The sequence below is a fragment of the Synchiropus splendidus genome, chromosome 16, assembly GCF_027744825.2.
Source record: "Synchiropus splendidus isolate RoL2022-P1 chromosome 16, RoL_Sspl_1.0, whole genome shotgun sequence".
NCBI lineage: Eukaryota > Metazoa > Chordata > Actinopteri > Syngnathiformes > Callionymidae > Synchiropus > Synchiropus splendidus.
The window spans coordinates 18930912-18943826 of NC_071349.1; the positions used below are offsets into that span (position 1 = coordinate 18930912).

The 12915-nt window shown below is 45.8% G+C and overlaps 1 protein-coding gene across 1 annotated transcript in view; it reads left to right on the forward strand.

Moving 5' to 3' along the window:
* Positions 1–12915, forward strand: part of atrn (attractin) — an 80165-nt gene that overhangs the window by 18923 nt on the left and 48327 nt on the right. Inside the window, exons 12-24 of the mRNA XM_053844853.1 lie at positions 142–377; positions 1516–1637; positions 2890–3028; positions 3111–3292; positions 4150–4369; positions 5578–5763; positions 6164–6409; positions 6483–6620; positions 7287–7380; positions 7617–7669; positions 7882–7976; positions 9167–9245; positions 9495–9652. Coding sequence (XP_053700828.1) covers positions 142–377; positions 1516–1637; positions 2890–3028; positions 3111–3292; positions 4150–4369; positions 5578–5763; positions 6164–6409; positions 6483–6620; positions 7287–7380; positions 7617–7669; positions 7882–7976; positions 9167–9245; positions 9495–9652 — 1948 coding nt within the window. The remainder of the gene's footprint in view (positions 1–141; positions 378–1515; positions 1638–2889; positions 3029–3110; positions 3293–4149; positions 4370–5577; positions 5764–6163; positions 6410–6482; positions 6621–7286; positions 7381–7616; positions 7670–7881; positions 7977–9166; positions 9246–9494; positions 9653–12915) is intronic.

Here is a 12915-nt window from a genome sequence, read left to right on the forward strand (position 1 = left end):
CCACACCAAGATCCGGATCTTAGACATGACCCTCGGTGATCTTGGATCCCGGGCAGATGCATTAGAATGGTTGCATACCAGCTGCTACAGGTGACGATAGTATTTTGTCTTCATTAAACTTCCTGTCTTGTGTCGCTACAGTGAAATGTACGTGTTCGGTGGCTTCAACAGCCTGCTCCTCGACGACGTCCTCATATACACCTCGCCTAGCTGCTCGGCATTTTCCACCTCCGTCGCCTGCACTCAGGCCTGGCCGGGAATCCACTGCATGTGGAACAACACTCAGGGGACGTGTCAGCCATGGGAGAGCAGCAGCAGCAGCAGCATCGCGGCAGAGATGCAGCCTCAGTTTATGTCCTCTTGCAACGCCAGATCATGTAAGTTACCCGCAACTGGATTGACTCAGATTGTTTTCTGATTCATTTGTAGTCTCTTGCACTTGATGCAAAGCTTATTGCTCATACTAATATACTCAAGTTGACCACGCTAGCGATAGCTATTGTTAGCACGGTCTGCATTGTAGTTTGCATATGTAGCATGATGAATTGAAATTACAGAATCATTTTTATTATACAATACAATGCATTCGACCGATTTAGTGAGACAAACAAAAACAATCCGAAGTCGAATATGTACAGTGTTACAGGAGGTCTTCTCACTCTTGACACGCTGAGCAGCCATCTTGGATTGCGAATTTGCAGGTTGTGAGAATTCTGCCACCTTCTGCCTTGGAAAGGCGACATCAGGCGGAGCTGGCAATTTCCCAGTTCTGAGGACAACTGAAACGTTTACCAAGTCACGGCCGTGGTTTTTTGTTGTCCTTGTCCGGAGAAGTCAACAGAGACTTTCGAGCAAGGCGGCCATTTTGCGAACTAGATATAAATTAAATGACTTGCATTGACCAATGTATTATGATGTAAAGCCACTGTATTATTATGTGAGGTTTGATTACTGACAAGAAATGCGCAGTAGGCCCTTTTGAAATGGAATGAATTGATGTAGCACTGTGGAGCTGAGTCAGCGCTCTGGTTTCACGGCCGCTAATATGCTGCGTGCTAGTTTAAATGGCAGGATGTTTGCTCCAGTGCTACTTCTCCATTGCCGCGGTGTGACACCAAACAAGCCCTGGTCCTGACTCCTCACCTTCCCATCACACAGAACTCACCTGCAGCGCCTCTGCTGCTTTAGTTTACAGAAGCTGAGCCAGATGGGAAACTGCAGCCTGGAATATCTTTCAGACACATTAAGCATCAGGAGGCTGCTTTGCTGTCTGGCAGTCTGCCTGCCCCAGTTTCCCCTCAACAAACTTGTTGTCTGGATACAAAATGAAGTCACACAGAACAAAGCTAATGAGGCGATTTGCCTATAGTTTCAACATCTTGACTGATCATCACCCAGTCAACAGCATTCTAATCATTAAAACCATTCGTGGAAGACACATTCAAATGTCACTCATAACTTCATTCCCTTTCATTCAATGTTAACCACTGTCCTTTGGTTGCTGGCGTTTTGTAGATGCGGATAGCGAAAGGTGTGATCAGTACTCAGACTGCTACAGCTGCACCGCCAACACCAACGGCTGCCAGTGGTGTTCGGGCCAATGTGTTTCTCTGGGAAGCAACTGCACCGCAGCTCTGGTGAGGCCACCGGCCGTAATGATGATGATGATGATATTTTAGGTGCCGTATTACTGTAGTTATCCTCTGCAAACAGATGCCAAGTTCTAATTAAGTGTGTGAATAATGCATATGAATATACTAAACCATCCAGTGAGATTTAATGAGTATGCTTCTTTACAATTACATTTGAGTCCAGTGTGCAAGTTAAATGGCACTGTGAAGTTAAGACTCTCTGACCTGGATACTGGTGCACACACACTGACTCTCGGTCAGAGTCAGAGGAGTCATTGCATCATCTTGACACAAAACTAGGTATGAACAGGCAACAGTGAATCCCTGAGCGTCAACGAGGAGAAGAATTGATGCGGATGGAAGTAGTAAAACCCCGAGGTCCGTTTGCTGGAGCACAAATGTTGAAGGCTGGTTAGAATCCAGGCAGATGCGAGCCAAACGAAGACTCGTATCTGAGATCCCTCCGTGGCGTGGAGGGATATGAAAGTCGGTAGCATTTCAAAGCAAATTTCGATTCCTAGATCAAAAGCGTTTTCATTTTTCACCCCTGATTCTTGGTGGATTCTGTGCCAATGAATACCGAATGGTGCGTTCGTGCATGAAGTGAAACAAATGCCTCTGTCAAAACAACAATTCCCAAAATGTTTTTCGCATCATATCGTTCTGCAGAAATGAATCTGGCGGAAATATGAAAGTTTCCTTCCAAGAAGAAAGCGTGCATGTGTGTGTGTGGAGGAGACTCACCTGCTTGACCAAAAGAAACGCTGCTGCTTAACGTCAATAGAACTGCAGACATTCTCCTCCCTACACAATCTCTCTGTAGACTCGGCTCCCTGGTGCTTTCAGTTCTACTTGAGATGCCACTGAAGAACATGAACGCCTTCATATATATACTGTGCCTCATACCTTTTTGGCAAGCAGAAAGAGTTTTATTGTATCTGACAAGCCTCCTGTAGAGAAGAAAGAGCACTTCTTAATCCATTTTCTGTTCATGTCGACTCCAGTAGTTGGACCATTGAACCCTCTTTATTGGTCGACATTTCATTCAAATATCACTTTGTTGTCATATAAACCATGATGTTTCTAGTATGGACAAGTGCGTTGATCGAGGTCTTTGTTATCAAAGTTCTCATTGTTGATGTCTGGATTTTGGTAAAAGTGGAATGTTTTCATGAACCAAACCGAAGTCTTGCTGACTGATTTGAAGTACAATGATGAATGTGAACTGGCGAAACCAACTGGTCATTTCCTCTCCTAGGGAGCCATAGCGGAGTTCGAAGTTTGCCCAAAGGACAATCCAACTTTCGTCTGCCAAAAGAAAACCAGCTGCAAAAGCTGTGCTGTGGATCAGAACTGCCAGTGGGAGGCACGCAACCAGGAGTGCATCTCACTTCCAGGTATCTGCTGTTGGAGCTCATTATAGCAGCAGGGCTCCAAAAATATGCACTTGAATCATACCCCGTGTTGGTGTCTACACAGAGAACGTGTGCGGCGAAAGCTGGCATCTGGTGGGCAATTCCTGTCTGAAGTTTATTACAGCTAATGACTCCTACGACAACGCCAAGCTGGCGTGTCGCAGCCACAACGCCGTCCTGGCTTCGCTGACCACCCAGAAGAAGGTGGATTTCGTCCTGAAGGAGTTGCAGATAATGAGTGTGGTGGTGAGTGGAAGAAGTTTCAGCAACACACATTTAACTCAGCTCGGTTTTACCTAGAACACAGAAACCATCAGTCAAATTAAGACATGAGTCATATGAATATGTATTGTCCCTCATATTTCTTTTTGTATGTATGTGTATTTTTTTTTTTTTATTCTTGCCTCCTTCATCAAAGAGTGGTGGCATGCCCCTCAGTAAAGTGTATAAAGTACTGCAGGTCCCAGAGTTGAACTGTCCTTAAAGGATTTAATAGAGGTCACCATGCTAATCTGTGTTTGTGTTGCACACAATGTGGTCCACAGAAAAGAACCTTTCCCCTCTGAAGAGCTCAATATTGACTTGCGCCCCTGCAAAGAGACTCAAACATTCTCCTGTTGGAGGTGTCTTTAGTATTTAGCAGCTCCAGACAGGATCAATCCATCCAAGAAATGCAATTAAGCCCTGCTGGAACAGTAATTCGACCCGTGTCGGCGAGAGATCAAGCTTCCTTTGTTTACTACTTCTGCAACAGTATGGCGATTGATCAGAGATAGGATGGATAACTGTGCTTCTCCAGTCAGGGGAAGTAAAGCTGCTTTTATTGCCGCTCAGCTGCTTCAGCGAGATTTATTTTGGTGCAGATGAAAGATTTCTCTGCCAGAGCGAGGGCGTGATTTCTAAACTGCAAAATATGTTTTTGAAATTTTAGTCGGTGACGCTTAGCTTTTCATTTTTGTCTTCACCGCGCACACTTTTGTTTGAAATGTTCACAGCCGTTAAATTTAGAACCTCACATCCAATTCGTTTCCTGGCGCTTTGTGGCTTTTGTCAGTCGCTCTTCACTGGAATCCACCGGCTGATTTGGGTTTTTGTTTGTGCAGTACAAAGCCTCTGTGACTCCGTGGGTGGGGCTGAGGAAAATAAACGTGTCCTACTGGTGCTGGGAGGACATGTCGCCGTTCACCAACACTTCTCTTCAGTGGCTGCCCGGCGAGCCCAGCGACGCAGGCTTCTGCGGCTACCTTGCCGAGCCTGCTTCCAGTGGACTGAAAGCCCAAACCTGCATCAGTCCCGTCAACGGCAGCCTGTGTGAGCGTCCGGGTAAGGGGTTTGAGAAATTGTTGTTATGACTTGGTGCTGCGATACACAAATCAATTCAGCCCCGTGTCCTGCGATTATACTCCGTTTCATTCAGCAAGCCTTCACCATCCTCCCTAGTCACGCTGATCCTCTTCATGCCCTGCACCCATGAACCTGGCTGTTGTCTGTCGCAAGATAATAGCCGCGGATGACATGGAGCAATAAATATGGCAGATCTGAGTGTTGTTACCCTTGAAAAGTAATGTGGTCGCTTGATGTAGTACATAAACACTGATGTTGGACATCGGATCCACTCATCGGGAAGTGGGCCCTCGCCGTTTGCGAGGTCAGGTAGACACGCCGGGAAACCTGTGGCAGTTCTGAAGTGACACTAGAATTCTGGGAAAGATCTTGGAGAAGAACGGGACCAGCATGGAGTTGTTTGTGACCAGTAGCCGTTGAATTGGCATGTGGTAGCCAGAGCTAGCAAACCTCCAACACTCAGGTGACGTGTTCACTACTGGAGTTGCACTTGAGCTCGGCATGAAAGTTGTGGTTTTGATAAATCAAGAAGTCATTTACAATAACTATTAATAAACAAATTACTTGCTTCATTATAGTCAGTCATTAATCTCAGGGTTATTTAGACCAAACTTCTGGTGACCAATCCTGGGTAACATGCAGTCAAGGCAAACAAGACACCAATAACTACTTTGCAGCTGCTAGTACGTGTACAAATAAGTAGTTTATGTATGATAATATATCCTCTCCAATCTGAAGTGTGACCGTCAAATGTATGGAGACTATCAATGAATCGACAACATTTGACACAGAAGTGTTGGCAACACATTTGGTGATAGATTTGTTGTGTCATGCTCAAGAAGTCCAAAAGATATTGTACTGAAATGAAAGTCAGAGGAGGCCGAGAAAGGACCATGAGAGACGTTCTGAAACACGGCGCTTGAGCCTCCTATTATTTCTGATCATGAGGCTTCATTAAACAGTGTTCTCATTTTCAAAGCTCAGCAAGTGGCACTTTCTGCAGTAAAATCTTCAGGATTTGAGCAAGTATGTCAGTGAAACCTCACATCATTATTAAACACCGAGCGCCACCTGCTGACCTCTGATAATGAGGACACATTATCATTCATAATGATTCATCAGTCAGTTGCAACACTAATGGACTTGTTCATCGATCATTAATTCATCAAGTCATGCTCTTTTCCCAGCCAATCACAGCGCCAAGCAGTGCCGAACGCCGTGCGCCATGCGGACCACCTGCACCGACTGCACCAGCAGCAGCTCCGAGTGCATGTGGTGCAGCAACATGAAGCAGTGCGTCGACTCCAACGCCTACGTGGCCTCCTTCCCCTTCGGCCAGTGCATGGAGTGGTACACCATGAGCACCTGTCCACGTGAGACGCGTTTCTCTTTCCAGCTTGACTCCTGCGCCGAATAATAACAACATGCTTTTATGGCTCACCAGCCAGTGGTCAAGTGATCATTCTTCTGGAGCCATGAAGTCAAAGGAACACCTTGAATGTATCTTCCTCCTTAATGTGCCTGCTGAACCCAATCACTCAGTGGTGATTCTTATCAGGCTCCAGAAACAGACGCTGTAAGACAGAGCTTCCACTTGGTGCCCCAGCCTGGGGCCGATAACCTTCTAGACAAGTGCAGTATTAACCCTTGGCTTCATTAAATATTTCCGTATCGCTCATCAGTTCTACTGGTGGTCAGTCCTTGGGGTGTGAAACACTCTCGCACAGGATGAGACCTGGAGATGGTTCTAATCCTGGATGCTCTTTATTGCAGCTGAGAACTGCTCCGGCTACAGGACCTGTGGTCAGTGTCTGGATCAGCCGGGGTGTGGCTGGTGCACGGACCCCAGTAACACAGGCAAAGGCCAGTGCATCGAGGGCTCGTACCGAGGTCCCTTCCAAACGTCCGTTCCCGCTCCATCGACTCAACCTGGACCTGCTGCCGACCCCCAGCCGGCTCTGAACTCCAGCATGTGTCCCAGCGAAGCCAAGTACAACTGGTCCTTCATCCACTGCCCCGGTAGGTTTCATTTACCGAGGCGTGAAGTCTGACTGTGCTAGCGTCTCACTGCGTCTGACTCTTGCCTCTGCAGCGTGCCAGTGCAACGGTCACAGCCGCTGCGTCAACCAGAGCGTGTGTGAGAAGTGCGAGGACCTCACCACCGGCCGGCACTGCGAGAGCTGCATCTCCGGATTCTACGGCGACCCCACCAACGGGGGCAGCTGCCAGCGTAAGTTCCCGCCCTTACGTCCAATGCCGAGGCTAAATCACGCCGCCGGTATTTGTGCGTGCAGCTTCATTTACCCTGTCAGTGTTTTACAGTCCAGTTTTATGTCGGCCATTTTCTTGAAATCCTGGCCGCGCTGTAAAACGCTCCCCGGGGATATTAAAGATTTACTCGCCGCTGCGGCCGCTGTTGACAGCCAGCCAATCAGACAACAAATCAATTGTGTGTTGCTTTGACAGCCTAATTTAGCTGGCCAATGTAGTACAGCAGTACATGGTTTTCACCATTATTTTGGGTCATAAGTCCAGTTGTCCCTTCAGAGTGTATATTTAACCTACTTATACAATCACTGACAGCTGATCAATGATGTTTTGGCTTCGTTTTTTCAGTCTAAAGAGGTTAGTTTGAATGTGATCCGTCGATACTGTGGAAACATTTTTCATATGTTGCATCAGTAGTTTTTATTACCTTGATTTGTGAAGATAAGTTTTTGTTGTCATTCAGTTGAACTTTCTTCCGTCACTGAAACAAATTTAGCCTGCAGTTTTGTCAGTAAAAAGGGAGGATTACAGTGGGTCCAGGAGATTCATGGTACATGCTCATTGTTTCACCACCATCTTGCTTCTGTTTGAGTGGTATAAATAAAACAAACATGTTCCTGTCTTTCAGCCTGCAAATGTAACGGCCATGCCAGCATGTGCAACCCCAACAACGGCAAATGCTTCTGCACCACCAAAGGAATTAAAGGAGACCGCTGCCACTTGTAAGTTCAGTGTATGTTGAGTATGTGCCCTGGGACAGACTGAGACCCTCTAAAGGGAGTAGTGATCATTTTGTTTCATTTTGAAAAAGCACACTTTCAGTCTCCAGGCCTCACTTCCGAAGCTAATGCGCAACAGTTTTCTGTTGAAGTGGAGTGGCTAAGTGCTAACATTTTAATTTGCAGCCTTTCACTTCTCTTCACCCACGTTTTCTTTTTTCTTCTTCTTCTTTTCTCAGGTGTGAAGTGGAGAACCGTTACCAAGGCAACCCTCTTAAAGGAACCTGCTACTGTAAGTGGAATTTGAATGAGCAGTTTGATGACCATGTTCATTGTCTGTGGTCAAGATGGTGTGTAGACAGCTAGTATTTACTCAGGGATGATACAGTGTAAAAATGAAAGTGTCTGGCGTAGATTGTGTGCGATGTCTTATCAATTTCTTTCTTTCTTTCTACTTCTTTTTCTTTCATAACACATTCGCTGCTGCATTGGCCGCATGAGCAGACACACTTCTCATCGACTACCAGTTCACCTTCAGCCTGTCGCAGGAGGACGACCGCTACTACACCGCCATCAACTTTGTGGCCACACCGGAGGAGGTGCGTCGGCGATGAAAAGCGCCCCGTCGCCACAGCAGCTGTCTTTCTGATCGGGGCTTCAATAGAAGCATGTCCCCACAATGGCACTCCTCTATTCTTATTTGTCAAGTCAACAAGATACAGGAGGACGAAGCATGGAGCCGTGAAGCCAGTGCAGGAACGCTGCTTCTAGTTTAATATTTATTATTATATTATATTAAATTAGAGATTAAATATTAGATCAACAGCAAAAAACTAAACAAACTGTTGGTTGATATTCAAGTCAATGTTGGAATGTGAAGTGTGTTGAATTAAAATATTTATTTTTTGTTAATTTTTCTAAGTCTTTAATTTTGAATTTTAAAATACATATTTTTCCGTTTTTAATTTTGGGGTTTCTATATACAATATTATCACACATGCCTAGTCAGCAGATGGGTTGTTGAACTGACCCACTGTGGCGCTCATAAAGGTTAAAACTGTGAGTGAAACAAAGCCACTGTGTCTAAAGAAGATCAAGTGCGACGGAGTTTGAAGGAATGTGCCGCTTCCTAAATGGCTCGACACGTCAGGCGGATATTTCCAGACAAGTTTGGCCCTGATGCTTTCATAATGATCCGCCCAGATGTGTTCTCATTACACTGCGACTTGTTCCGTGATGTTTACCTGACTGCAGCATCTGGGCGTGAAGTTGATGCCGGAGCTGGTGATTTATTATCCCAGATGGCTCTTTTGGCGGCGATAAAAGGATAACCAGGATTTCCAGTCTGCGGCAAGACTTAAAAATCACTTAGCGCGGCCCAGTTATAAAACTTCTGATTCCACTCGACAAAGACGAGGGCTTATATTAGAACATAGCCAGTTCATTAACACTCTCTGTTGTGATCTGAAAGACATCAGTTATTAGCTAATCTGTCTCCTGTTAAAACATTAATTTGCTTTCATTTCAAACCACTTGATGTTATTTTGGCTCGTCACAACAGCGCTGCAGTTTGATGTGTGTTTATGCCAAATCAGTTTCCATTAACTGTGCAAATCCAGCCTTGTGTGGAGCGCAGCACAGTCTGTTTGTGCAGCTGCAGCTGGGTTTAAAGCAGGTGGAGAAACAATCCCCAGTGCCACTAACAGTAGTGAAGGAGCCAAGTGATATATTGGACTGTTGTTGTCATTTCGTCGCTTGACTCTGGTTCCCCCTCCTCTCTTTCCACCAGCCGAATCGGGATCTCGATATGTTCATTAACGCGTCCAAGAATTTCAACCTGAACATCACCTGGGCCACCAGCTTTACAGGTGAGGCCTTCACTCTCTGTGTTTTCGAGCTCATTTGAACTGAGCAAAGCCATGTTTGCGATGACCCCTGACTGATGTTAACAGAACTCACTGCCTTGAGATGATATTCACCAAGTCCTTCAGCATTCTTGACGCGAAAGCTGGGCCTTAATGACTGTCTTCTTCCCTACGTCACATTCTTCCTCTAACCTCTGATCTTCTCCCTCTCCTCCGCGTTTTCCCCCGTTTCCTGGGCTGCCCGTCATCCAGCGGGAACGCAGACGGGCGAAGAGATCCCCATCGTGTCACGGAGCAACATCAAGGATTTCAAAGACAGTTTCTCCAACGAGAACTTTGATTTCCGCAACAGCCCGAACATCACCTTCTTCGTCTACGTCAGCAACTTCACATGGCCCATTAAGATCCAAGTAAGTTTCAGATCAGCAAAAAAGTTTTGACGGAAATAAAAAAAAAAAAAAAAAAAAAAGAAGTGGGCGGTTGTTCTGCAGTGAAACAACTTGATGATGAAAGAAAGAAGGTGCTTTCTTAAAAAAAAAAAAAAGTTGAAGGTTACTGGGGGTTTATCTCCTCGAACTTCTTTCATCTGAACCAAAAAAAATGTGTTAATTCTACGGCCAGTCCCCTTTGAGTTGCCGTCATTGTAAATCTATCTTTCTATAGATCGATACTCTTAAACTGGTCCCTCATTATTCATTGGTTTTTCCGTCATAATTATGCAGTAGGACTGAGTGAGTTGAGAAAAAATGCACCATACATTAAAATACAAAATGCCAGTTCTCTAAGACACTGCTTTCTCAAAAGTGTTTATGAGATACATGAGATATGAATACTCAATACAATCTGGAGAACTCCACGTGCCATTTCTTTTTTTATAACTTACAGTGAAAAAAATGGTGCCAAACCTTCTCTCGTAACTTACTTCGTTGCCAAAATGCAGCCCAGTCATATGTCAGTACTATAGTCAGTACTGACTAATTTGAACAGGCTTACCAGGCTTGAAAAGGCACGAGATCTCACCGTATATTGTGGAACATGGCCACCATTTTTAGTCTTTGTTTACATTTCAGAATAGATACGGTGTTGCGGGAGAGAGAAACAGCGACGGGCACGTGATCGTGCTGTAGGACACAGTCTTGACTCAATTGTTCATATTTGTGCATGAGGATTCATATTCAACCTCTACATTTATTCTTCAGTCATTACATACACAGTTACTCAGCAGTATTCCAAACCCCGGGACTGAAACACTGGGGTAAAAAAGCCCAACTGTGGTGAGGGTTGATGGGTTGCTCCACTTGGATGACGGTGTTTTATGCCCATCGCATGTTAGTATATTTTACTGCTATTGGTTTTGGGGATTGAAGCAGGGAAGTTCTGTGCAGGATCTTTTCAAGATTCAGTCCAGCAGACTTCTGTCTGGTCACTATTGCTTGGCATTATTGAACGCTTCAACTGTACTGCTTAAAGCAAAGAGATGAAAATCCAAAAGAAACCTTTTTATTGAACATTTATAGCCTCTAACAACATGACTTGTCTTGACATTCATGTTTGTTCACATCAATCTAATCTAGTCCAGCGCCTTGTTTATTGTTGCTAGCATGATCATAATGTCAAGTTGATTCTGGACTTCTGGATACCTGTGTGGATCCCTCCGTGGGTGGCACTCTAGAACAAGTGGCACGTGCAAGGATGCAGGCAACTGCTTGAAGTTATGAGTGTGGCTGCGGCTGCTCAGCAACAGCACCAGTGTTGAATAGCAGGTCTGTGCGTGGCTGTGCTGGAGCCCCCCGAGTGTTCTAACTCATCAGCTGCTGCACTCAGTGAACCGCTGCCTTCCAGAGAGGAGACGCAGAGAAAACAACTGTCTCCCAGCGATGCTCCTCCATGTGACGCACTCCATGGTTGAAGGATGTCGCAGAGCTTCAATTTCTCATGGTCTTGATCCGCGCGTGGAGGGGCAAGTCACTCGTGGCATTACAGCGAATCGGCAATTATTTATCATGTCACAAACTAGTGTGTGGCTCACCTGAATGACAAGTCTTCCCTGCTTTAACTGAATGCTGCTTCTGTGGCTTGAACTGTTGTGAAAGAGGGGAATGAGGAATTTGATGTGGTTTTAGAGACGCATCATGACGAACTCACCAAAAGATAAATTATCTCGGACATAAAGGGAAACGAGTGAAAATAAGTTTTCAGTTGTGCTTCCATTATGTGCAAATGCATTCAGTCATTCATTAGTTTATCTTTAAAGAAGTGCATGAAGAGTTTCCTACTCGTCTCTATTGATGCAGACTCTTCATTACTGAAGCAATTTAGCCCTGGTCGTGCACTTTGTTCTTGTACATGAACCAACTCAAATGTCCTGGTCACCACCTTGACGGAACAATTTCCCAGGAAGCTTCTGCTGCCGTGTGAGCTCCCCTCGCTGTTCATGCATTAAGGCCTGCCTTTGATTTAGCACCTACCAAGAGTCTCTTGTGTCCTTGAGGTAGCGCCTTGCTCAGAGTCCTGAACCACCTCTTGACCACCACTCTTCCTCAGCTTGTCCGTGACGGCCTGCCTGTGCCATTGAGGTGCGTGTGTGTGGGAAATAGTGGGCGGTTGTTTCTCCCTGCACCGGCAGGCAACAGCGCGAGAGCAGGGCTGCAGTAGCCGAGAAACGTTAGGTCGAGACACATGCTGCATTCACAGCAGGCCGCGTGGAAGCGAAGCGTCTTTTCCTTGAGTTCCTCCGTGTCTGTGCGGCGCGCGCGCGCACTCCCTCTCTCTGCTCCACGTGCTCTCTCCGACAAGCGCCTCAAGGTTGCCGTCTGTTTGCCGCCACATGCTGGGACTCGAGTTAGAACAATGTGAGAAGTATCTGCCCAAGAGCGTGTTTGCTTTCATTGATATTGACTCAATAAATCTGATAGCTAATAGGCTCTTCTTGAAATGTCTTGAACGCTCTAATCTGTTGGTTTTGATCTGCCAGAACCAATCGGGTCTCAGTACACTCGCGCGACTGTGACAAGCTCATCACTGTCAACAGACAGGAACCATCAAAGCAGAGTTTCTTCCTCTATTTGATGAAGAATGGATCTCCACTTAATGATGTTTGTAATGAATGGCAAATCCCAGACTAATTACATTACAGAGCTGTGATCTCTTGTTTAGTCAAGGCGTCATGATACGCTGCTGATTAGAACAGCCTCCCATTTAATACCCTGCTGTGGAGGAGAAACAGCAGGCGCCGTCATCTGGCCGGGCTGCGGCGCGCACCACTGTGGGCCGCACACTGAGGGATGGATCTGCATCCTGTGGCCAGGAGTGGTGGGCAAGGACTTGACATCTGTGGTGAATCTTTCTGTCTCTGTCACCTACACTGCAAAACACAGCAGGAGACGGTGTCATTGAAGGGAAGTCTAGCCTCTAAAGGAGTCGCCTCATTCATCTTGACTATCTCAGCCGACTTCTCTTATCAAGTATACTGTATATTGCACCCACTTGTACTCACCGCCAACTCACCGCCTCAATTCATACCTAAACTTTCATGGTGCTGTGAGTGAGTTGGTACGGAAGCTCAGAGCTGCCAGCCATGGAGAAATATTTTTGGATCATTATCAAGTTATTTCATGATAGTGTCACCTTATTTCATGTATCACATGATGCGCATCATGAAATAATGTGATAC